Consider the following 27,436-nt stretch of genomic DNA (forward strand, 5'->3'; position numbering starts at 1 on the left):
CGAACGTTAGGCGGACTGGGTAGTCTGTCGGTCGGCGCTTAACCTGCCCCTAGACTGGGTTGCCATCCTGTTACGTGAGGACAACTCTTAGCTACCTGTCTCACCTTACCATATCTTTGAGTTACCTTCCCAGGCCGACCCTTGGAACATTTGCTGAGAATCGCTTGTCCTGATTCATTAGATTGTGAAGTTTATTTTAAGAATATTTGTAATTTTCTGATTATTGTTGGTGTGGCCCTCAGTCGAGCAAGAATTTCACTTCTTTCGTGATAATGCCTTCATCCGTGTTACAGTAAGTTTTCTTAAAATAAAGTGGGTTCAAAAGCAAGGGATTTATTTTAAAAGTGCTATTTGGAATTGTTTTCCTGACTTCTAATTCAGCCCTTCAGCTGTTTGTTATTTGAAATTGTTTGTATGCTTCAGCCGAGTAACAATTTCACCTTTTTTTTATAATAAGCCCTTCAGCCGTGTTACAGTTCGTTTTAACAGGAAGTATTTATGTTAATATGTGCTATTTGGAATTGTTCTTCTGACTTATAATTCAGGCCTGAGCCGCTTGTAGTTTGAGTTTATTGTTGATGGTCCTAAAATTGTGGATTTTTTTCTGTGATAAGGCTTCAGCCGTCATATAGTCAATTGTGTTTTTTAAGAGATTGTCTTAAAATTATAATTTCTGTAAATAAAGTCTACTTATTTGTTGTGCAACCGAAAGTAACTGATTACGGCCCCGCCGACAATCGTAAACTTACCCTTTCTCCTCCTAAGAAAGCAGCTCTCATTAATCTATGACCATAATACTGCATTCTTTACGTCTTCTGTATACACTACCATTTGTTTTTCTGTTACTGATGTAACAGAAAGTAAGTCGTTACCCTCTTGAGATCTTCAATGTACTCTTTCCAACTATCCACTCCCTACTTTCCTCACGTAATTGAGTTTAAATAATTAAACTTTTATTCTATACGCAACCCTGCACATCATCAGGATTAGTATGAGGCACCCCCATGGGCAAGAACAAACTTTTGTACTCATTCTGGTATGGAACCGACTCCGAATGTCATAATGAGAAACTTACTTCATGTGGTTCTAGAAATTTTTCCGGTGTAAAGCGTATTCCATAGTTTCAGGATTGCAGTCAGATGACATCTTCTTGGCGGGATATTTCGATCGGCAATCATTAATCCATCTTCAGGTGAGAGTTTTGCACTGGAGAATGCTGCTTCACATGAGTAGCCTCAACAGAAGTCCTTTAATTAGTTACTGCCTTTGCACATGTGTCCCCTCGCAAATTTTCTCGATAAAGTTATCGATGTGAAGTAGCAATCTCCAGTGCAAAACACTCACCTAAAGATGGCTGCATAGTTGTCAGTCGAAATATCGCCTCACCAGATTTTTTTTGAGCTGTGAAGGTACAGATATAGATAACTGCTGCTCTCTGTAACCTTTCACCAGTTCGTCTACAGATACTTTGGCTTAGTCCTGACCGTTACGGACAACGGCGAGAGTCATATCGCTGAACGCCACAGAATAGTACGCACCCTGCCGCCATTGCAATATTGTCTGTTCGATCTGTCGATACGATGTTCCCATTTTCTTCGTATCAGTGATTAGACTTTCCTCAAAGTCCGAAAGATTGTGTTGCAGAGCAGAAAAAAGTAATTAAGTGTAGGAATAAAATTTTCTTGATATCAGTTCGGACGATGCTAAGTGGAACACGTCCACTGGCTATGCAACTGTAGCGTAACCAACTTCAACACTGGGAGTGCCGAAGTAAGAATAGAGAGGCAGTTTACTGCCTCACAGTGTGCGAGAGAGGACGAAAGGAGACACCTAATTCTACAGTTAGACAACAATGCAGGATAGAAAATACACCCATCTTCTATAACGAGGCTACAAGCAGTAACTCCATTTAGGGATGGAAATGATACAAACACGCCTTTCAGGCTGCAAACTTTGCGTAGAGGAACGATCTGAAGCTCTGAAGTTAAACACTAAGCCAGCTACGAGCGCTGACAAGCTGAGAAAACGGGAGCACATTCGGTCATCCGTACGGGGGAATCACGTCATCCATTACTTTAAACATTCGCTTTCCTTCCACTCACTCTCAATGAAAGGCCATTTCGACTGCATCACTGATACCGATAGAAACTTCCCTTACGAGTCGCATTGATTAACAAATAGCTGGCGTCGGAAAAAGAACGCAATAGAACACTAAATCTGTAGCAGAAATGCTCATCAATTAAGTATTTTTCGTTTGAAAATAGAGTAAGAAACGCGACTTTGATAATGATGGAATACCAGATATTAAGTCAGTCAATCATTTTATCCTGCAGATCCAAATGCTGCTTAAGCTGCTCCCCTTTATGCTTCACAACTTTCAAATCACCATCAGAACCAGCATAAATGGCACACCGAATTCACCAGAGCTAAATGTCTAGACGTTTCAGACACTTCGCTATGTTTCAGTGTACTAGCTCTTCAAGTGAAATAAAAATGATTATTTATAATAGAAACTGAAGGTTTTACAAGCGATGTTGATTTCATGATGTAACTTTTGTCTCTTAATAAAAAATTTTCTCGTATTTAGACTTCATCATTGACTTTAGACGTTTTGCGTGATTAATATACTCGTACTTACATACTCAAAGGCGAGTCGTTATAATTCCTAAGAATCTATGAAATAGGTTCTCCCTCGCAGTGGTACTGATGAGTCGACACCAGCCTGACTAAAACACACGTTTGTACTGAATCCCTGGATGGCTCTTATAAAAAAAGGACAAACCACTGCTCACAGGGCAGCCACAAAGGCCACATTTAACCTGCAGCTGCGACTCGGAGTAGCGTGCTTTTTGAGAAAGAGGCATTTATCGACATAAGAACCTACCAAGTTTCCTTCTCAGATTCTATAGTAAAACAGACTGCTACTGACATCATCTATTTTTAAAACTTTTTAGCAATACATAATAAAGCCATATGTTTTATATCCAATAATTATAATTTCATTTAAGTCGGTGAAATCGCCATAGAAGCACCTTAGACAGAGAATTATAGAGAAGAACTTAAAGAAAGTAAAGGTCCATTATAAAGCAATTCGATTTGACCACGGCTTCCCCAATATGAATTTCTGAAAAATCGCATCATTAAGGCAACCGAAAAAAAATCTTGGCAATAATTTTAGCAGCTCAAGGAGTACAAATTAATGTTGGTGAAGGTAAACTGAGACTCCACCCAACATGGCGACACTTGTCAATTATTGAAGAGTCACAGGCGTGCAACAGACGCTCTTCTTCTTCTAGCGTAAAAAAACAAGACATTTTTATAATGAACGGGCCGCAATGAGTTCTATGCAAAGTTTTCCTTGAAAACAGTCCTGTGCAATAATTCATATTACTTTGCCGGTACGGACTACATTTCTTCCACTCTTCCACTTCTACAAAAAATCGTTTCTTTTTTTAAAGTTTTTTCAGCAGAGGATGAAGTGGGCAACCCTTTTCAAATAGTTTCTTAGTAGTTCCTGTAAGGAACAAAAATTCCCAGATGTTGTTCAGTATTCACAGGAAGTATCCGCAACCTATTTCGCTGTGCTTCGAAACCCGATGATTACTGTACTGTTCAGACAATACCACTAAAACTATGTCGTCGAATAGTAGCAACTCTTTTCTCGGAGCAGATCAGACAATCAATGAAAAGCAAACAACATAGATGAAATATATACAGAGACCTGCAGTTCTCACGTTTGAAAACGGTGTGAACTGCACGAGGATACAACATCTCATCTGCACCGATCGGTAGTAATTCCTTTTCTAGGGCAGCAGTGTTTGGTACTACGCTGAACCCGCTCATTATTCTTTGTGATAAAAAAGAGAAATCAGAATGGAAACATTTTAGAGACAGAGGGAAGAATTTAAAAATTTGACGAGATCACGTGATTCAAGGAAAAACCCGTTAGGAAGAAGCTCCACCTGGCCGTGCTCTCATCATACGAATTTTGTTAAAGAAATAGTATTGCTAAGTGCTGTGCACAGTTCTTTGAAAGAGGAGATAAGGTAATTATTTACAAAATATGCCACAGGTCTCTCCTAGAAATACGAAAGCTAAAATGTCAAACAGGAAAAATTCTTGTCTTAATCGCGTTAAGTGTAGAGACGTCTATACATGTATATCTGCATATGACATCCGCCGTTATTCGTCTCAAACTAGAGATCAATTAAATAGAATGACCCGACATTTTAGTATAGTCAGTCCACAGAAAAGTCCCGTCTTACAGTAATTTATTCTCCTCTTCTAGTTTCATATGCGAAATGTACATTCCGCTTAATTATGAGATACGGACACCTCAGCTACTTGTCTTTTATGATGTGACGTGAGGGCTGCTGCAAGACCATAGCAGACGACTGTACTGAGTAAACACGTATCGACAAGGGAAAAATTCGCATGTATTTCGAGTTTTTTCAATGATTATAATCACACAAAGGCCTTAGACTAGGCCTGCGTTGTTAACTAATAACTGACATTGCACTAAACTCCGTCGGCTTGTATTCGCAGTATTGACTTCATACAACTATTCCGATTTACTTGTGAAAGAAGACAGACGTCAGAGTCAGTACAATTCGAATTTTTTTTTGTACTTTTAGCTACGTTTCACTTGAAATAATGTGTGATCTAAAACGTAGCGAACGGTAAGCTACAAGCAATCACACTTTTTCAATACAAGATATGTAAAAGAAATTCACATGTCTGACAAACAGAGTCATTTCGCAGCCACTGTTATGAACTATGAAAAGGTAAGAGGCCTATTTATAAACTTAGATCGTACACTACCATTGATTAAAAATGAAATTTTTAAGCCGCATAGTCTTCAAAATCGTTTGAGAAACGTTACGCAGCTAAAAAATCACGCAATATGAAAGAAGTTTTCTTTCTTCACAAGGAAAAACTGGTTCGAAAACCCTTCAGTTGTTTTTTCAGCATGAAAATCGGAAAGCGATTATTCCCCATTCTTTAAGCAGTCATGCGATCCCGTCCGTTGACCAATATCAACACGCAGGTGTTAATGGGATCACTCGTGCGCACATGTTGTGAAGGAGAGATTCACCTACACACGTACCTCTGTTTGCGTGTGAGGCAAGCACAGGTAAGCACCGCGACTAGGCGCATGACGTACAGTTGCAATAGTACCTTCCGTCGACTATGTGGGAATGCAGGCCTTCTCGGCGAAATTCATTGACGAAATCTTCTCCTGTTATCAGCCGAGTCTTAGCGTAGTGCTGCCTCAGAATTTCGATGAGTTTTCTTCTCGTCATCTTCAGGCAGAGTGGCGGGTTCATGACCTGTTCATTCCCTTACAGCCGCTGAACTGCAGACTCCCCTGCTGAGAGCTCAACGGCTGGGTTAGTCACGTGCCTCCGGAAGAAGTACCACAGCCAGCTGGGTGGAGATGGGAATAGCTGTTGAGTCCTGTTGCTGCCTGTCAGTTCAGACCGCTGCCCCTGCCGCTTTTACTTTGGAGCTCTTCCGACGGATTGTTTCTAACGCCACATTCCATGCGGATCCTACCTGGAAACGGGTGTCGGGGTTGACAATAGTGTCATGCATTCATAGTTTCACTGCTGCTCTTGTGACTGAATCCTAGAAGCCACGCTACGGTCGCAGGTTGGAATCCTGCCACGGGCATGGATGTGTGTGATGTCCTTAGGTTAGTTAGGTTTAAGTAGGTCTACGTTCTAGGGGACTGATGAGCAAAGAAGTTAAGTCCCATAGTGCTCAGAGCCATTTGAACCATTTGAACCGATTGATATGGCAGGGCACAGTTGTCTGGTTTGTTTTTCAACCACGACTACTACAACTCTTGTGGAGGCATGCTACTGGCCCATGTACTGGGCGCTCGTCAGAGCAGTCTGTGGTCCCGCAGCTATAAAGGAACGAACATAGACCTGACAGTTCAGCTGAAAATGATGGATGGAAGGTCGTCGAAAACCTTGCGACAACAGGACACGACGACTCGGCTGATAACCCGAGAAGATTTCTGTAAGCGTTCGTTCCCTACATGTTGCTGCGACTCCCACACAATTACAACTCCATTATATGGAAGTAGAGTCCAAGTAGAGCGTTCAAGTACAATCATCTGCATGTCAGACGACCTCACACCATGAGCTGCCACTAATTTAACACATATCTGTCGCAATAGCACAGCACTGTTAAAAACAGGAATTCCGAATTGAAGCCTCATTCATTTTAATAAAAAAATTCAACTGATTTCACACATACACACGCTGGGCCGAATATTTCTTTGTAATGTATCTCACAACAAGTAAGCAATGTTTGAATAATGAGTGTAATAAACTCACGTTCTCGATGATGCAGACGAGCGATATGGTGCTGCCTTCGCCGATGTGGTAGTCCCCGCTGCCCAGGATGAAAGCCTTGGGCACCAGCACCAGGAGGTTGAAGTAGTGTGACATTGTGCCGCTACCAGTCGCCACCTGCCACATACACCGAAGCAGAGGATTAGACAATGATTTTGAAGTAATGTGGTGAAACAATGCAAACATGTACTAGGCAAGTATTTTCGAGGTATAGACAGTCAGAGACAAACTAAGTTCTGCAGGGAAGTGTGACGTGGCCACGCTAGCCGAAACAAAAACGGATGAAGTAGTGGAAGTGGATGTCTATCAAGTGTGTGTGTATGTGTCTGTGTGTGTCTGTTTCACGCGGATGGAGTGGTAGATAGAGAGAGAATGCGAGAGAGGGAAGCAGAGCAGGCCTAGAGGACATAATATGAGAACACAGCCACGGATCTAGAGTAAAAAAGCACAGAACTTTCTCTGCACATCAGATGCAGGGTAGAAGCCAAAAAAAACGGCAATGGGATCCTAGTAAAAATGAGTCACCATAAAAGAAACTTAATCAAAGAATGTAAGGTAATAGTACATAAGTAGCAAACTAAGAACAGAAAAAGTTAATGATTCTCAAATCGTTCAGATTGATAATAGCATTCATAGGAGTAAATGACAAAGCAAACTGCAATTCGAGGGCATAATGATTGCAGAGTGCTTACGGGAACGTAAGATGTTCTGCAGTTACCGTGTTCTCAATTCGGAGAAGCAGGTTTCACTTGGACATGCGTACGCATGGCTGACGATGAGACAGAAACCACGTGGTTAGAGTTTTAGAGCAGCTGTGCAAAGCTGACTGCGTTGCCAAGCACACAGTGTGGCCGCCAGCCGGGTGGTCGTTATGTAACACGCCGAATCATATCTGCGTGTTTGGACTGTATTTTGATGAGCGCAGTGTTAACGTCGCGCCCTAGCAGCGAATGTCGGCAGAGTTAGTGCCGCTAGCAGGATGGCCGTTGTGCTGTGACACTAGCCGGTGGCTCGAGGAGGGGAGAGCGACAGCGTAGCTGCATGGGAATTTTCCGCCACCCAGTTGTGACGTCAACGTCCGGTAACTGTTGTGGCTTTCAAGTTGCACTGTACTTGTTTGTACACGTGTAGCGCGAACCGTGCTGAGCACGACGATACAGGAGGTGCCAAACGAAAGAGGATTTCCCCCCAGGGGATCCACAACTCTTTTGTGGATACGTGCGTAGCGAGCACGGGGCCCCGAGCTAATGTGGCCTTCCTTCCTTTCCGGGCTGCATACCTTCCCTTTCCGCATCCTTCCCCTGTCTTCACCCCCCCCCCCTCACCTCTGGCTCTTTCCTTCACTTTCTCCCCCTCTGGGAGTATGGTTTGCGCCTACGTCCGGAGACGGACGCTTGTAAATGTACCGCATTCTTCTTCTTCCTTGCTTGTATGTTTTCTTCCTTCCTTTGTCCTTCTCCTTTCCTTACCTCTTCTCTTTACCCTTTTCTCCGCTGCGGCGTTTGAGACCCCCTCTTCTTTCCTTTCCCTTTCTCTTTCTTCCTCCCTGTGCGTGTCTGAAGGCCGACCCACGCACTTCCATGCGTAGCCGGTGACGGGGTAACGCGTAATTCCCCGCCCCGGGTAGACAGGTAGGACACGTACGTACCCCCTGGTAAAGGCCAGGCCCAGGGAGGGGTGATTACCCGAGCTGATACCTTCCGAAAGTGCCGATTGGTGCCTCCGTCCGTTTGTCGGGAGGTGTGACCTGAGGTGTGAACAATCACCTAAGGCGGGTGTGCCCTCGGTGAGGGCCCCCACAAGGGAGGAGCGCGCCATCGGAGACGCCGGTAATCATGGGGGATTCTTCCGCAAAGGTTTCCTCACCTTCCACTATGTCTGCTCACAAACGTAAGTTCACTGAGTCTCAGCCACAGACGGTTCTTCCATCGTTGCCACAGTTCCTTGTTGTTTCTCGGTCTGACGAAGGTCACGACTTTTCCACGGTCAACCCTTTCATTATTCAGAAAGGTGTCGACGCAATTGCGGGTCCTGTAAAGTCTTGTTCCAGATTACGGAATGGTACCCTGTTGTTGGAAACACACAGTGCCCTCCAGGCTCAAAAATTGCTGCGTACTTCTCTGCTCCACACCTTCCCTGTCCGGGTGGAACCGCACCGTACCTTAAATTCCTTGCGTGGAGTCGTTTATACACGCTCCCTCGATGGATTGTCTGACGAAGAAATTCAGCACTACCTGTCTGACCAGGGCGTCACCGCTGTTCGTCGGGTTATGAAAAGGGTTGACTCGAACATCATTCCAACCCGCACTGTCTTCTTGACATTTGACAAAGTTCAACTCCCATCAAAAATCAAAGCAGGCTATGAGATAATTTCCGTTCGCCCTTATGTCCCAAACCCTACGCGTTGCTATCGATGTCAGCGGTTCAATCACACCAGCCAGTCCTGTTCCAATCCGGCCAAATGTGTTATGTGTGGCAAGGATGCCCATGAGGGTGCTTGTCCACCTCCATCCCCACACTGCATCAACTGTATGGGTGACCACGCTGCTTCCTCTCGAGCTTGCCCCGTTTTTAAGGATGAAAAGCTCATCCAGGAAATAAGAGTGAAGGAAAAGGTGTCGACCTTTGCTGCTCGAAAGTTACTCGCCAGTCGACAGCCCACCGTGCCTCAGAAAGGAAAATACAGCACTGTCCTTGCTTCTCCTCGGCCAACAAAGGAGGCGGCCACGCAGACTTGCGACCTCACATTTAGTACCACGGTCGTCAGATCGGCCAGCGCAAAGATCGCCCGTTCAACCTCACCACTTTCGCCTGCCCACTCTATGGCTCACCCTTCGTCGGGTTCTGCTAAATCTCGAGCCCAAAAGTCAGACGCCAAGTCTTCGAAAAAAGAGCATTGTCGTGAAGAGTTTTTACGTACTGCAACTTCACAACCATCGGTTCCTCCTTCATCTAAACATCATACCTCCAAGAAGGCTACGAAGAAACACAGTTCCTCTCCTTCTCCGCCAAGGCGTGTCCCAACTACAGCACCACCTGGCGGAAATCGCCCACGGCCATCTTCCGTGTCGCCGAGGCGCACTGCTAGTGGCCGGTCAACTGGCCGATCGTTGGTGGCAGGAGCTGCTCCTGACCAACCTATGGATCAGGATCTTCTGCCTTCGACTGAATGCCATTCCATGCTGTCGGTCGCAAGCTCTGAGCAGTCGTTGAGTTGACAGCACCCTTGGTCACGGTTCTCCATTTTCTGTTCACCCTATGTCCATTATCCACTGGAATATCCGCGGCATTTGCGCCAATCGGGATGAGTTGTCGATCCTCTTACGATCCTACTCGCCGGTCATCTTCTGTCTTCAGGAAACAAAGCTGCGTCCCCATGACCGCTTTGTTCTCCCTCATTTTCAGTCCGTCCGATATCACCTCCCCTCTGTTGAAGGCACTCCAGCCCATGGAGGACTCATGATTCTGCTCCATGATACTCTCCATTATCACCAAATCCCCTTAAACAGTTCCTTCCAAGCTGTCGCCGTCCGTCTTTCCCTTTCTGGATACACGTTCTCTCTATGTACGGTATACATTCCATCGTCTACACCACTGGCACGAGCTGATCTCCTTCATCTTCTTGATCAGCTTCCACCCCCCTATTTGCTGGTTGGGGACTTCAATGCCCACCACCCGCTTTGGGGATCTCCACATCCTTGTCCACGTGGCTCACTATTGCTAGACGTCTTCCACCAAGCGGATCTAGTCTGCCTCAACACTGGGGTCCCCACGTTTTTGTCTGCCTCCACGGCAAATTTATCTCATTTGGACCTTGCGGTCGGTACTGTTCCGCTAGCCCGGCGCTTCGAATGGTTCGCCCTTGATGATACACACTCGAGTGACCACTTTCCATGTGTCCTTCGACTGCAGCCTCAACTGCCATATCTGCGCTCGCGACGCTGGAAGTTTGCCCAAGCCGATTGGACACTTTTTTCGTCTCTAGCGACATTCGATGACCGTCGCTTTCCCAGCGTCGACGATGAGGTCACACATTTTACCGACGTTATTCTCACAGCTGCGGAACGTTCAATACCACGCACCTCCGAATTGCCCCGGCGCCCCCCAGTTCCTTGGTGGAACGAGGCATGCCGTGACGCAATACGTGAGCGGCGACGTGCTCTTCGCATTTTCCGTCACCATCCAACTTTGGCCAACTGTATCCGATATAAGCAGCTCCGTGCGCGATGCCGTCGCGTCATCCGCGATAGCAAGAAGGCAAGCTGGCAATTCTTTATTAGCTCATTTAACACCTTCACTCCCTCCTCGGAAGTTTGGAGTCGGCTTCGACGGTTCTCAGGCGCGCCTAGTTTCTCCCCGGTCTCTGGGCTCACTGTCGCGCATGATACCTTAGTGGACCCCGTCGCAATTTCTAACTCATTGGGTCAGCACTTTGCTGAGATTTCGAGCTCTTCAAATTACCCGCCAGCGTTTCTCCCGAAGAAACGTGCAGCGGAAGTGCGACATCTTGCTTTCTCCTCTCAAAATCGCGAAAGCTACAATACTGTTTTCTCCATGCGCGAACTCCAACATGCACTCTCTTCTTCTCGCTCCTCCGCCCCAGGACCGGATGGTATCCATGTCCAAATGTTGCTGCATTTATCAACCCATAGCCTGCGCTACCTCCTTCGCCTTTATAATCGAATTTGGACCGACAGTACCTTTCCCAGGCGATGGCGGGAAGCTATTGTCGTTCCCGCTCCGAAACCTGGAAAGGACAAACATCTCCCCTCTAGCTATCGCCCCATTTCTCTCACGAGTAGTGTCTGTAAGGTTTTGGAGCGTATGGTGAATTACCGTTTAGCTTGGTGGCTGGAATCCCGCAGTCTTTTAACACCAGCCCAATGCGGATTTAGACAACATCGTTCTGCCGTTGACCATCTTGTTGCTCTCTCCACTTTTATCATGAACAATTTCCTCCGGAAACGCCAAACGGTAGCAATATTTTTTGATCTGGAGAGAGCATACGATACCTGTTGGAGGACAGGCATCCTCCGCACACTGTTCTCTTGGGGCTTTCGAGGCCGGCTGCCCCTTTTTCTTCGCGAATTTATGGCAGAGCGCACATTTAGGGTGCGGGTGAACACTACTCTATCCCGTATTTTCTCCCAAGAAAACGGGGTACCCCAGGGCTCCGTGCTGAGTGTTGTACTGTTTGCCATTGCCATTAATCCAATTATGGATTGTCTCCTTCCTGATGTCTCGGGCTCCCTCTTTGTGGACGATTTTGCGATCTACTACAGCTCTCAACGGACCAGCCTTCTTGAAAGACGTCTTCAAGGATGTCTCGATCGCCTCCACTCGTGGAGCATCGAAACCGGCTTCCGTTTCTCACCCAGTAAGACCGTTTGTGTTAATTTTTGGCGACGTAAGGAGTTTCTTCCGCCCTCCTTACATCTAGGTCCTGTCAACCTTCCGTTCTCCGACGTCGCTAAATTCTTGGGTCTTATGTTTGACAGAAAACTGTGCTGGTCCTCCCACGTTTCCTATCTTTCGGCTCGCTGTCTGCGTTCCCTTAACACCCTCCGTGTCCTGAATGGCACCTCTTGGGGAGCGGACCGAGTGGTCCTTCTCCGCCTCTATCGCGCCTTAGTGCGCTCGAAATTGGATTATGGAAGCATAGTCTACTCCTCTGCTCGGCCGTCTATTCTTCGGCGTCTCGACTCTATCCACCACCGTGGATTACGTTTAGTGTCTGGAGCTTTTTACACCAGCCCTGTGGAAAGCCTTTATGCTGAGACTGCTGAACCTCCGCTATCCAATCGGCGGGCAGTCCTTCTGAGTCGTTATGCTAGCCATTTGTCTTCCATGCCTGCTAATCCAGCCCATGACCTTTTTTTCGACGCCTCCCTTGATGTCGGGTATGCAGGCCGCTCCTCCTCCCTACTACCCCCGGGAGTCCGCTTCCGTCAACTGCTCCATTCTCTTTCCTTCCGCTTTCCTCAAACCTTCTTGACAACTTGGGGTACAGCACCGCCTTGGCTCCGTCCCCAGATCGACTTGCTCAGAGACCTATGTCAATTTCCCAAGGATGGTACCCCTACACTTGTTTACTGTCGGGCATTTCCTGCTCTATGTGCACAAATGACGGAAGCCACATTTATTTACACCGATGGCTCGAAAACATCGTTAGGTGTAGGGAGTGCCTATATTGTTGGCGACACCCCAAATCACTTTCGGCTTCCCGACCAGTGTTCGGTTTATACTGCGGAGCTTTACGCTATTCTCCAGGCTGTCCACTACATCCGCCGCCATCAGCGGATACAGTACGTAATCTGCTCAGATTCTCTCAGCTCTCTCCTAAGTCTCCAAGCTCTTTACCCTGTGCACCCTCTGGTCCACCGGATTCAGGACTGTCTGCGCTTGCTCCACCTGGGGGGCGTCTCAGTGGCGTTCCTCTGGCTCCCAGGACACGCTGGTATCTGTGGAAATGAGGCTGCCGATATAGCGGCCAAGGCTGCAGTCTCTCTTCCTCGGCCAGCTATTCAGTCTCTTCCGTTTACCGATCTACGGAGCGGTTTATGTCGCCAAGTTGCTCATTTATGGCATGCGCATTGGTCAACACTTCCCCATAATAAATTGCGGGAAGTGAAAGCCTTTCCTTGCGCATGGACCTCTTCCTCCCGATCGCGTCGTCGGGAGGAGGTAATTTTAGCTAGACTCCGGATAGGGCACTGTCTTTTTAGTCATCGACACCTTTTAAGCGGTGATCCTCCCCCACTCTGTCCCCACTGCTCTCAGCCGTGGACGGTCAGACACCTTTTAATTGAATGCCCCTATTTTAATCCGTTACGCTCCCATCTACAGCTATCGCCTGATCTATCGTCGATTTTAGCAGATGACACGCGCTCAGCTGACCGCGTTCTACAGTTTATTAGTGACAGTGAAATGACGTCAGTCATTTGAAGCCTTTTTTTTGGGGGACAACCAACCCCTTTCTATAGTGGATTTTTAAGCATTCCTTCTGCCTTTAGTTTCTCAAATTTTATGACTTTGTTCCCATTGCTGCTGATTTTAAATTTCGTTATTTTCCTGTTTTCTACGTCACGGGCTGGGCGCTAATGACCATAGAAGTTTTGCGCCCTAAAACCACAAACAAAAAAAAAAAAAAAAAAAAAAGAAAGAGGATTTGAAACTTTCCGACAGAATAGAACTGTGTGCGCGGTTCACTACCCGCCCTCTCAGCTTTAATTCCGCCAGTACCTCATCTCCTACCTTCCATTCTTCTGCGAGGGTACTAGCGGAAGTAAAGCTGTCGTCAGTCGTGCTTGCGTAGCTGAGTCGGTAGAGCACTTGCCCGTGGAAGACAGAGGTCGAGATTTCCAGTCCCAATCCGGTTTTAATCTGCTTTTTTTTTTCTTTATTGTAATTTGAACACCCCATACAAGGTGGGCTGGCAGCGGAAAAGTGTACTCCGCTCTTCAGCCATAAGCAGTACAATAAAAGAGAAAGGGAGACAGAAAAGTAACAGACTGGCGGTTTAAAAAACAGTAGATACAATAATTAAAAAGCATGAAGCCGTTCACACTCGACGAAACAAACAAGAAAACTGTCGGCACTGTGCACAAACACTGACGAGTTAGACGACACATGTGAACGAAGGAGCGTGGACGGCGAAAAAAACACTGATGCACAAACACGACGGCACAGACACTAAACCGAGGGCGATGATCTCCGGCGCGCGAATGTTCACTATGCGTGTGCGAGTCTGGGGACCTGCCAAGAGAGGAGGAGGAGGAGGAGGAGGAGGAGGGGCAGTGGGAGAGCAAGAGGGGAGAGCAGAGACGCTACAGGCAGGGGTGAGAGGTGGGGAGAGAGGAAGGGAGAGGAAGCCCGGGGGAAGAGGGGTGGAGGGAGGCGACGGGGGAAAGGAAAGAGAAGGGAGGGGAAGAGAAGGGAGGGAGGGTGCCTAAGGGAAAGGACACCGGAAGTGGAGGGGGGCAGGGTCAAAGTTGATAGGAGGGGTAGATGGAGGGGAGGAGGACATCATCAGGGAGGGGGAGCTGGCGGAAGCCACCTTGGGAGAGAGTAAGGAGGGGGGAGAGATGGAGACCGGGTGGGACGTGGGAATACAGGCGCGGCAGCGGGCGGGGGTGGGAGAGGATCGGGGATACGAGCGGGTGAGGAGGATCAAGTTTACAGGAGGTGTACAGGATCCGTATCCTTTCAAGGAAAAGGAGGAGGTGGGGGAAGGGGATGAGATCATACAGGATCTGCGTGGGGGAGGGGAGACGGATGTGATAGGCAAGGCGGAGAGCATGGCGTTCAAGGAGTTGGAGGGATTTATAAAAGGTAGGGGGGGCAGAGATCCAGGCTGGATGGGCATAACAAAGGATAGGGCGGATGAGGGATTTATAGGTGTGGAGGATTGTGGGAGGGTCCAGACCCCACGTACGGCCGGAAAGGAGCCTGAGGAGACGGAGTCGGGAACGTGTCTTGGCTTGGATTGTACGGAGATGGGGAGTCCAGGAGAGGCGACGGTCGAGGGTGACGCCAAGGTACTTAAGGGTGGGAGTGAGGGCGATGGGACGGCCATAGACGGTGAGATAGAATTTTAATCTGCTAGGAAGTTTAGTACGAGTATCATCGCACGCTCCATTGAACTGTGAGAATTTCGTTCTGGAAAGAGAATCTGATTAAGAATACAACGATTTAAGGATATGGTTTGTAAATGACACATAAGAGGTGATACAAATGTAATGAATATAACAAATGTACTAAATAATTTATAACTTTTAAAATAGTGTTGTGTACATAGTTCCGCCCAGTCAGCGTGTACACAACTTTCCCACTAGAGCGCGCCCCGCTAAGCACAACAGCGCAGGCACAGCGTTAGTCCGTCTCCGCACTACGAGATGGCGCTGTCTTGGAGACGGACCAAATTCTGCTTCCGCCGATCCGCGTATTAATATGTAACGCAGACAATTACATTGCTGCTAACGTAGAAACTTTTCTCCTCGCGGATCACACTCGCGCGGTGATACCTGAACGCGCGAGGTATTATAACGAGTGTACAACCTCCGATTAGTCAGTCTGCATCAGTCTGCATTAATCTGTAGTCAAGTTTCAGTCTGCGCCTAATAAGATTATCACATTCCTGTACATAGCCATGAAGATAAATGTAAAGACACTTTGTCAAGTATCAGATATATGTGAGAATAAAATTAACGTACCAAGACCAATGGAACTTCCGATTGTCAATTGTAAATAGAATCAAGTTAAGTAAGGTTTATGATTGTTATTATTTTAATAAATGTGTGTGAAAATTAATCAAGTTCTATTTGAAGTTGGTCGTCAGTCTGCTACTGTAAGCGTACAAGTGGCATTTCTATCGTCCGACCTAACGGCAGAAGATAAACACGCCACGATAAGACCACGAGACATATTGCTGACACTCGCCTACTTCGTTAGAGCGACAAGTCAAATAATCTGATGGTGTGTGTACCGAAGGTCTTACAGTACGCACACCACAAATAGTCATCCCAGCAAAGACTTAGAGCACTCTTTATGCGACGCATCGACGGAGATACATAATCATTAACATTAATAGTTAAGCTGTAAGAGACATTTCAAGTGGAAAATTAATTGGAATCACTGTCAGGAATTATGTTCTGGCAGCGAGTACTGTTCATCACACGCACCATATAGATGTTAAGGTTTATTATTATATTTTCTTGTATAAATTTACATGGTTTTGCCTATAATTTATATTTAATTAAAGATTCATGGACTCTAATGACACCAATGGAAAGACGAGACATGATAATGTATAACTGGTCTACCATTCTTATTTTCAACAGCCGATTAAATAACTGTCACCAGTGCTAAGACAAACTGAAAATGATTAAAATTGTTGTGAGGACAAGCAACAGCACCTACAATTTATTATTATCTAAGTTTTTAGCGTAAAATTTTTGCGTGGACGTAACGGCACCAACAGAATTTTCATCAGACATGTGTATAAAAGGTTGTATAAATGGACTGGTGAGCACATGAGACTCATGTGTGACGTCAATGGCCGCGCTATTCGCGTGCAGAGATGCCGAGATTTGGAGAAGGGCGACAGTTTTCAGGTGGTGGCGACAGAGTCTTTACAAGGGCGACGTCCTAGCTCCTCAGGACCTGTTGTCAGCAATCGGCAGTCGGAAAGTCTACAGTTGGTGACTTAGTATGATCAAAGTTGGGAAGAGTTGTATGACCTGACTCCCAGCTGCACTCATTTGGCGATTGAAACAATTTGCTTCCCATGGGACTTAGAAATCTAACGGCACTGTTTGGACTCTTTTTGAAGCGTCGGACTTACACGTTTGCCTGCATCATACTAGGAAAGCCACCTAACGGTGTGTAGCGGAGCCTACTTCTGGAACCATTAGCTCATGGCCCCCTGCCTGTTTCAATCGCTAATGGCGTATAAGAAGAGTGGTCGTCTTTAAGACTCTGTATTACCTCAAATTTACGGAATATTTTAATAGTGGTCATTTCGTGAGATGTATGTGGGGTGAAGTAATATGTTGTCCGGCGCTTTACGGGAAGTACTTACTCGAAATTTAGGCAGTGAACGTCTGCGTGATGCACTGCTCATCTATTGTAAAGTCTGCCACTGAAATTTGTTGAGCATTTCTATAACGCTCTCACGATGGCTAAACGTACACGAACAAGGCTGTTCTTTCGATCTTCTCTACCCCTTCCTTTAATCCTACCTACTAAGTGACTGCGATCGATGAACAGTACTCAACAATCGGTTGAACAAACACCTAGTGAGTCACTTCCTTCGTAGATTATTTAAGATTCTTCCTACGAATCCGACTTCGGCATCTGCTTTTCCTGCTGTTCGTGTTATTTGTTCATTCCAATTAATGTCACCCTGGACAGTTCCTCCTACACGTTTCATAGCAGATACTGTTTCCAACAATTTGTCATCGTACCGTTCTTGGACTTAAAAGATTGTGCCACAGATGGAGTTGTGAGAACTTCAGTTAAATTTCTTAACCGATTGGCGTTCCAAACAGTGACGCGATGTTCGACTAGTCAGTTTAGTGGTGAGGATATTTACGTGAATTCATAGGTGTGAACACGGTCTGTTGTTAAATGAAACTAAAAGTTTACTATTATCAGTCACTGTTAATTTATCCCCACGACGCGTTTAAAAGGTTTAAACCTCTATCATCATGTGGATTTACATTTGTTAGCATGACATTTGTGTGTGTGTTGCGTTACGATTTTTTGGAGTAAATTGTAGCACTGTCTAGTTGAGAAACAAAACACTATTTCAGAACATGGTTTTTGGCTCCTTTAGACAAAAAAAATAGGCGTGTATCTAACGTAAACATAAAATAAGTAAAATAAAGTGAACCTGTGACCACTGGAGGTACTTTATGTTGCTTATTTTATGTTTACCGTTAGATGCACGTTTAATTTTTTGTCAAAAGAAACCAAAAACCATGTTCTGAAATAATGTTTTGTTTCTCCACTAGACAGTGCTACAAGTTCCTCCAAAAAATCGTAACACAACACACACACAAATGTCATACTAACAAACGTAAATCCACATGATGGAGGTTTAAACCTTTTAAACGCGTCGTGGAGATAAATAAACAGTGACTGATAATAGTAAACTTTTGTTTCATTTAATGTCAGTAACAGTCACGGTAAAGCCTAACCTAAAATGTTCGCATTTAAAGACAGTCTGGTGTCTTTCAGCTAATTTATTAATTAATTAAAATTCTGCTTCGATGTCCACGTAATACCTTGCGTTGACCTTCAATTAACAGTTTAGTGAATGCTTAATTGGTCAATAAGCTAGGTGTTTAAACTTACAGGAGCACTTGCGTTCATCTTAGCTGCTTCTGGAGTTCTGACTAGTCTTGAGTAACTATTTTACAATTTCTTTAAATTTTAAGCGTCGTAGTTTAGGAAGACGTCGGCCCATATACTAACGTAGAGAGGGAGGGAGAGGGAGAGGGAGAGAGAGAGAGAGAGCGCCACTGATTTTACGGTTCTGTTTATAAACTGAGCAGCGTCGCAGGCAGCACCACTTACAAGTTTGGTATTTTTATATAAGTGTATAATTTATCTTTATCTGAATATTCCAGCTTATTGTTCTTCTCTTTTTTCCTTTACTTGTGCTACACAAACTACTACATGAGAAATCTCGTTCAGGAAGCATCCATAGGTCTTCATTAAAAAAACAGACAGCAACAGGAGTTTCTTATGAACATACACTTTGAAAAAGAAAAAAAAAAGGGACAGAAACGTGTTATTGCTGGTGTCGTTTCCTTCATGAAAATTCTCATACGAACTCTTTTTCTAAGTATTACATAACGACTTTCGCTCTCACGTCTTGTAAAAAGTTAATACACACTGACAGCTTTAAGTGTGTATGAAATGAAATAACGTCCCATGCTTCTTGACAGAGCGTAGGGGAATTACGCGGGAGACCAGCACCGCCGTTCTAGGCAAGGTTCTAGCGGAGGTGGTTTACCGTTACCTTTCTCCGACCGTAATGGGGATGAATGATGATGATGAAAACGACACAACAATATCCAGACATCTTGGGACAGGTGAAAATCCATTACCCCACCGGGAATCGAGCCCGGGACCCCGTGCTCGGATAGCGAGAACGCTACTGCGGGACCACGAGCTGCGGACAAGTATATATAGGAAACAAAATAACGTTCTAAAAATTTTAGTGTATTTTAGACACTTTGGTAAAATCCACGTAGACAGTACACATTCCATAGAGTGCAAAGTTATCATCCATTACTGTAGCAACTTGCGGGTGAAGAGCAACAGTAAAACTTGAGGCTTCCTCCTCTAAAACATTTTCTGGTTCAGTATCGAAATGTGCCTTAACTTCGGAAAGTGCATGTTTCCAATTTTGTCGAAGTATTTCTGTAACGTGAAATACTTATAGAACGTGAATTCACCTAAATGGTACCTCAGTAAACATATATATTACTGACACTGAAACTGTGTGCATCTTGGACCGTGCGAGCAAATGTTACCACATATTTACGTGATATATCTGGTGAGCTACAGTCTGTTAGAGATATTGTTTCAGGAGTTGATGTGAGGAATATTATAGTATAAAATACGAAGAAAGTGATTTCGACATGCAAATATAGTTTTTTGGAGATATACCCACTAAACAAAGAAATAAGAAAAGAACTACTTTTCCGTGCCAGTACATCGCCGATATCGTGAATGTAATGCTCTGTCAAAATCTGCCAACGCGACTGCTGACAGCGATGGGAATTTTCTGGTGCTTATCGTTCTGTTACGCTGATGGCAGCACCATCTACATTATCTAATGCCGAGTACATTGGCACTGCAAGGGAGGGCATAAATTACCAACCCGTTAAAGGGCTTTAGACCATCGAAGTATTGGAATTTATCCAGATAGATCATAGGGAGTAACGCTTTACATAATGTATAGCAGTTGATAAATTTTGTGAGGCTGGTGTTCAGGCACACTACGCTAGAGCAAAACGTTGGGAGTCACATTGAGGCGTAGATGAAAGAAAGCAGAAGTAACTCATAAACGATAAAATTAAGCGATAAACGATAGCTAAAGAAACCTTGATGTTTGTGTTCGCCGACCGTTTAATAGGTGTGGTAGAATAGCAAGCAAAACCTGGTATAATGAAAACTTCCACACTCTGTGTGGTAGGAAAGTAAGCTAACACTCGCCCTGAACGAATATTCACTTTCTTTAGCATCAACGTCCAATATCATGTGTGAAATATATGTCCTTCAAAAATGCCAGATCCTGATTGACGCCGATGATGACTAGCGCTTGATGTATGTAGGCCTATATTGCCACCAAGCAAAATTTTCAAATAAAACAATACGAAGAAGTCATTTGTCGAGCATAAGTTGAGGCCACTTAGTTTCTTCCATTATGCATGCTGCATTGTGAGACGTTTTTCATACAGCCCTTGCTCCTGGTGACTCAATGAAGAATCTTATATGGCCACCGTTGTAGTTCTGCCTATCTATCAGTAAGAGGAAACCCAAAATACAGAGGTGTCGTCACATACCCAGACAATTAACCGGCCTTCGGCTTATCGGCGCCCTCTATTGTTTCAATTGCTGCTTTACTATGGTACATAACAGGGAATAAAGGATTCATTCAAAATAAGGCATAGTTATAAATATTCTTATGGACTGCTGTTAAACTTATTTAATGAGCACTGAAACTTTCTCCGAGATACATTTCTCGTCAGCAGTAAGCTTTCGCTACACATATGAAGTGCGCGGACTCTTAATTTCCCGATTTTCTGAGACACTAGTTTACATTCATTCCATTGATATGTGACCCACGTATCGTGCGAATCTTCATTTGGTGGCCTTGCTTTACAATGTCACGGATTTTTTTCCAAAATTCTTCTCCACAGTGGGGAGGGCAAAGTGACTTAACATTCTGTTCTACTATCTCCCCGTTACAGTTCGTGAACCTAAATGTAAATTGCATTAATTAATGGTGCAGAGTGCACGTCTAATGTGATCTGTCCATCAGCCCCCTCTTCCAATGAGCGTGTGTAATAATACATTGCAATTAATTTTCTTTTTCTTCCTCTTCATTTTCCAAAACAGCTGTGGATTCTGCAGTGTGCTACTATATCTTTTCGTTGTAGATGTCAACAAGTAATTACAAAATTGTCACGACTTTCGTGGCCACTTGTTGACGTATGGCCTGCTGACTTGTCCCCGGTACATCGGCAGACATTAGTTTAATTATTTCCCTGTCGTTTCCCCAGCAAAAGTAGCTGGCATTGTCACTCTCCAATGCTTGACAATGTCAGCCTCACGTGCTCTGGAAACGTCAGGAAACACGTTTATTTAGAGCAGTCAAATCACAAACATAGTTAGTGATGGCGTTTGGTGAAATTATCCATTAATTCATCGGAATCCGCTAGATTGTGTCTAACTGTGGTTGCGGTCGTCTGGCTGTCACACAGAGCAATCAGCTTGTTTCCGGAACTGCTTCGGAACTGTCCCATGCGAGAGGATTGCACAGTAGTACATTAAGCTCCGTTAAGACCAATTGAGTGACTACTCGATTATTCGGCTCCGAAAACTGGAAGGCTGACAACCTCCGGGAGGGTGATATACTCTCTACATGAATGTCCAAACTGATCCAAATGATACCATATGGCATTGGATGACTCAGCAGCACTGCACCCAAATGATCCCGTATGGCAATGGATGACATAGCAGCTTCACTTGGTTTTCTGAGCCTGATTACGGAAGTACTTTCTTTTATATTACAAGAAGAGTAAAGGAAAGGTAGATTAAAAGTTTAAACCACATACAAAGCAGTCAGTCATTCATATGGAGGATACAGGCTGGTCTCTACATGTGATGTTGGTGTTGGAATACGTACCTGACATTCGTACGTGCCGTTGTCCCTCTTCTGGACGTACTTGATGTGGAGGCTCCAGTCGGTTCCTGACGGCGTGCTGACCACGTGGAAGCGGTCGTCATTCGTGTACGTCACCGGACCAGAGGTCAGGATGTGCCAGTCTCGTCGCCTCACCCAAGACACCTGCGAACACGTTCCATGTAATAATTTCCTTACTTAGCATAAATGTAATGCTTACTCTTTAAATCTGTAGGAACACGCGACAAACTGCGTTGCCTTGTCCTTTCGACAATACTCCACCTTGTTCTCAATAGAGACACACAAGTTGCACTATACTGCCTCATTTCTAACTCGGTTGCCGTCACAGTCATATGGTAGTTACCAAATTATCATATTTTCGAGAGGTGACATGAAAGGATATGTGCGCGCTTTGTGTAACTAACGATTGCAGAGTACATGCCATTCTCAAATTAGCGCCCCAGCAAACGTCGTAACCTAAAATCGATCAAAAATGGCAGTATATTTGACACGATATAAGGTCATAGCTGCACACACGATCGTTATATAGAGAGCATATTGACCCTGTGTACAGTCAAGAACTTGATAAATTCGTTGTCACACTATGGTTCGTTTTTAGATGTCTATGCGTGCGAAGGCGCTTCCCAGCCAGTTTAAAAGCTTATATGTGCAGAAATCGATCATAGAGTAAGCTGGACATCGTACACTTCACAGTCGCGTGGCGAAAAAATTATCATTTAGTAAATGCGTTACTGTAAGGGATATTTTAATGTTGATGTTTGAGAGCGTTCCTGAAGAATTTACCCAACGCCGCGCGACTCCATTACGGGTATAGAAAGGCCGTCATGCATAAAAGGGATCAGTGAGAGATTCGTGTCTTGCCGATGTGCATATGGCGAATGCGGAAAGGTCAACTACGGCAAAGTTATAACCAACTGTGTCCAACGAAAAGCAACATTCTATTATTCTTTTCTTGTCCGCCGAAGAGCAAGCATCGGTACACGTTCATCGGAGAAAGAAAAATGTCTACTTCTACATCTACATCAAGATTGATACTATGCAAATCACATTTAAGTGCCTGTCAGAGGGTTCATCGAGCAACCTTCACAGTTCTCTATTATTCCAATCTCATATAGCAAGTGGAAAGGACGAACGCTTATATCTTTCCGTAAGAGATCTTATTGCACTTATTTTACATGTTGATCGTGTGTAGGTCGACGTCACCAAAATATTTTCGCATTCGGAGGAGAAGGTTGGTGACAGGAATTCCGTGAGAATATTTCTCCACAAGGAAGACGCCTTTGTTTTAATGATGTCCATCTCAAATCCTGAATCAGTTAAATGACACTCTCTCCGATATTTCTCGATAATAGAAAACGTGCTACCCCTCACTGAACGTTTTCGATGTACTCCGTCATTCATATATGGTAAGTTTCCCACATCGCGCAGCAGTATTATAAAAGAAGACGGACAAGGGTAGTGTAGGCAGTCTCCTTAGTAGGTCTGTTACATTTTATAATTGTCTTGCAAATAAAACGCAGTCTTCGGTTGGCCTTCCCTACAACATTGTCTGTGTTAATCCAAATTTAAGTCGTTCGTAATTGCAATTACTAACTATTTACCAGAATTAACAGCCTTTGGATTCGACTGGCTCATCGTGTAACCGAAGGTCAGCGGATTCCTTTTAGCACTCACGTTGGTGACCTCATACTTTCTCTTATTTAGGGTCAACTGTGAATTTTTTCACCAAATAGATAGTTCGTTCTGCAATTTGTGTTTATCTTCTGATGACTTCACTATTCGATAAACGACAGCGTCATCTGGAAAAAGACTAATATGACCGCTCAGAATGACTCCCAAATCATTTATATAGGTAAATAACAGCAAAGGGCCTATAACACTACCTAGCGGAACGCAAGAAATCACTTCCAATCAATGATTTTCCGTCGAGTACTACGAACTGTGACCTCTCTGACAGGAAGTCACAAATCCAGTCACATAACTGAGACGATATTTCAAAAGCACGCAATTTCACTGCAAGGTACTTCCGGAAATCAAGAAATAAGGAATCAATTTGAAATCCCTTGTCAAAGCACTCAACCTTTCGTGCGAGTAAAGAGCTAGTTGCGTTCCACAAGAACGATGTTTTCTAAATCCGTGTTGATTGTATGTCAATAAACCGATTTCTTTGAGGAAATTAATAATGTTCGGTCACAATATATGCACCAAAATCCTGCTGCATGTCGACGTTAATGATATGGGCCTGTAATTTAGTGGATTACTCTCTTTCTCGAATACTGGTGTGACCTGTGAAACTTTCCAGTCTTTGGGCATGGATTTTTCGTCAAGCGAACGATTGTTTATGATTGTTAAGAGTGGAGCTTCACTACACCGAGGATATCTACTTCTAAGTTACTCATAATTGCAGTTGTTCTCGGTTCGAATACTTGAATATGTACTTCGTCTTCCTTTGTGAAGGCACTTCGGATGGCTGTGTTTAGTAACTCTGCTTTTGCAGCGCTTCCCATAGTATCTCCACTGATTTGCAGAGAATGCGTTGATTGCGTCTTGCCGCTACCATTCTTCACATACGCCCACAATCTGTCTGGATTTTCTGACAGGTCTGGAGACGAAGTCTCGTTGTGGAAACTATTATAACCATCTCGCATTGAAGTTAGCACTAAATTTAGAGCTTCTGTAAAAGATCAACAATCTTAGAGGCTTTGCGTCTGTTTAAATTTGGCAAGCTTTTTTCGTTGTTTGTGCAACAGTGTTCTGACCCGTTTTGTGTAACAAGGGGGATCAGCTCCGTCGTTTTTTGATTTAGTTGGTATAAATTTCTCAATTGCTGACGATAGTAATTCTTTGAATTCAACCAGGATCTACACTTATATCGTGAATTTGGAAAGTGTGGAGATTATCTCTAAGGCGTCAAGTGAAATTTTTATCCGCTTTTTTTGAATAGGTATATTTTTCGTTTATTGTTGTGGGATTTGGGGATTTCAGTATTCAGTCTCATTGCGTCAACCGTGTTTTCACTAGTCTCTGTATCCGTTATGGTGCTGCTTATTAGCTCAGGATTATTTGTTGCTAAGAGGTCAAGTGTGTCTTCACTACCGTTTACTATTCGCGTGGGCTCGTGAACTATATGCTCGAAATAATTTTCAGAGAATGCGTTTACACAATTTCGGATTATGTTTTATGCGTACCTGCGGTATTACACATGTATTTTGGCCAACATACCGCGGGTAAACTAAAATCACCACCAACTATAATTGTATGAGTCGGGTACGTGTTTGAAATCAAACTCAAGTTTTCTTTGAACCTTTCAGCAATTGTATCATCCGAATTGGGAGGTCAGTAAAATGATCCAGTTATTACTTTATTCCAGTTGCCAACAATGACGTCTGCCCATACTAACTCACAGAAATTATCTTCTAACAGCAACGAACACGCCACCGCCAAGTGTGTTTAGCATATCCTTTCGGAACACCGTTAGGTTTTGCCACAAAAATGTTGGCTGAACTTCTCTTCGGCTTTAGCCAGCTTTCAGTGCCTATAACGATTTGAGCATCAGTGCTTCTATTATCACCTGGAGCTCTGGTACTTTCCCAACACAGGTACTACAATTTACAACTGTTATACCGATGGTTCTTCTATTGTTTTTCCTGTATTCGGCCTGCACCCTTTGTGACTGAAGGCCTTTTTGTGTTTTCCCGAGATCCTCTAACCTAAAGGACCGCCCACTCCACGCCACACAGTCCCTGCTACCGATGTAGCCTTCTCCTGCGTGTAGTGGACTCCTGACCTATTCAGCGGGACCCGAAACCCAGTCACCCTACATCGAGGAATATCCAGCCTACACGGTCGCAGAACCGTCTGAGCCTCTGATTCAGACCCTTCACTTTATTAGGCAGCATTGTCGGATGGTGCGGCAAGTTTCGTCCCCGTTTCGATTCGACACAAAATTCCGGTCGATGTTGTAACATAAAAGTTGTGAGGTAGCTCCTGTCCAACAGTGTTTTCTGTGGTAAAGGAAATGTTTATACCTTTACGTTTGAAGGCATTGGCAGTCTGATATGTTACGTAGAAGGGGATCATATGGAAGATGTTTTCTTTTTGGTTTTTGTGACGTGATTGTTTTGCCACTACTGAATGTTTTAGGGTATCTACTATGGAGTTGTTACAACCATTTGCAATAGCTGTTTGTTTTATTATTTCAATTTCTTGATCATACTTACCTTCAGAGAGAGTGGTAGTTGGATAGCACTGTTGGTCATGTACCTGAATGATGTGCAGTGTTGCAGTGTTGTGCAGTGTTAATCACTGAACTAGATTTATTCTAGCATGATTACTTTTTTAATCGCTAGGTTTATCATAGCCTAGATCATCCCAGCTGTAAACAAAAAGAAACCAATCTTCTGGTAAGATTTATTGGAACACGTAAAGCAATCATTGAGCAAATCTTTGGGATATGCTCTCGATATTTAGTTCCGGATTTGATATACCAGTAATACTGTTCGAATAACATTCGTTTACATGATATTTAGAAGGTTGTGACCTTAAAGTAGAACGATTTTCGATTTTCTCTCACATTTTTGCCACGATTACTGCGCTAAATGTGTATGTGAGGTTGTGATTTGTTCATTGCATCATCTTGGAATATGTGTTGGAGAAATTTTAAGGGGCTCCATGAACCATGGACCTTGCCGTTGGTGGGGAGGCTTGCGTGCCTCAGCGATACATATAGCCGTACCGTAGGTGCAACCACAACGGAGGGGTATCTGTTGAGAGGCCAGACAAACATGTGGTTCCTGAAGAGGGGCAGCAGCCTTTTCAGTAGCTGCAAGGACAACAGTCTGGATGATTGACTGATCTGGCCTTGTAACAATAACGAAAACGGCCTTGCTGTGCTGGTACTGCGAACGGCTGAAAGCAAGGGGAAACTACAGCCGTAATTTTTCCCGAGGGCATACAGCTTTACTGTATGATTACATGATGATGGCGTCCTCTTGGGTAAAATATTACGGAGGTAAAATAGTCCCCCATTCGGATCTCCGGGCGGGGACTACTCAAGAGGATGTCGTTATTAGGAGAAAGAAAACTGGCGTCCTACGGATCGGAGCGTGGAATGTCAGATCCCTTAATCGGGCAGGTAGGTTAGAAAATTTAAAAAGGGAAATGGATAGGTTGAAGTTAGATATAGTGGGAATTAGTGAAGTTCGGTGGCAGGAGGAACAAGACTTCTGGTCAGGTGACTACAGGGTTATAAACACAAAATCAAATAGGGGTAATGCAGGAGAAGGTTTAATAATGAATAGGAAAATAGGAATGCGGGTAAGCTACTACAAACAGCATAGTGAACGCATTATTGTGGCCAAGATAGATACGAAGCCCACACCTACTACAGTAGTACAAGTTTATATGCCAACTAGCTCTGCAGATGACGAAGAAATTGAAGAAATGTATGATGAAATAAAAGAAATTATTCAGATTGTGAAGGGAGACGAAAATTTAATAGTCATGGGTGACTGGAATTCGAGTGTAGGAAAAGGGAGAGAAGGAAACATAGTAGGTGAATATGGATTGGGGGACAGAAATGAAAGAGGAAGCCGCCTGGTAGAATTTTGCACAGAGCACAACATAATCA

At 44.3% G+C, this 27,436-nt stretch overlaps 1 protein-coding gene across 1 annotated transcript in view; it reads right to left on the reverse strand.

Moving 5' to 3' along the window:
* The window catches only part of LOC124803369 (hemicentin-2-like), a 255,061-nt gene that overhangs the window by 109,460 nt on the left and 118,165 nt on the right, over positions 1–27,436 (reverse strand). Inside the window, exons 4-5 of the mRNA XM_047264555.1 lie at positions 21,790–21,951; positions 6,348–6,482 (exon numbers count right to left, since the gene is read on the reverse strand). Coding sequence (XP_047120511.1) covers positions 6,348–6,482; positions 21,790–21,951 — 297 coding nt within the window. The remainder of the gene's footprint in view (positions 1–6,347; positions 6,483–21,789; positions 21,952–27,436) is intronic.

The sequence above is a fragment of the Schistocerca piceifrons genome, chromosome 6 (assembly GCF_021461385.2).
Source record: "Schistocerca piceifrons isolate TAMUIC-IGC-003096 chromosome 6, iqSchPice1.1, whole genome shotgun sequence".
Classification (NCBI taxonomy): domain Eukaryota; kingdom Metazoa; phylum Arthropoda; class Insecta; order Orthoptera; family Acrididae; genus Schistocerca; species Schistocerca piceifrons.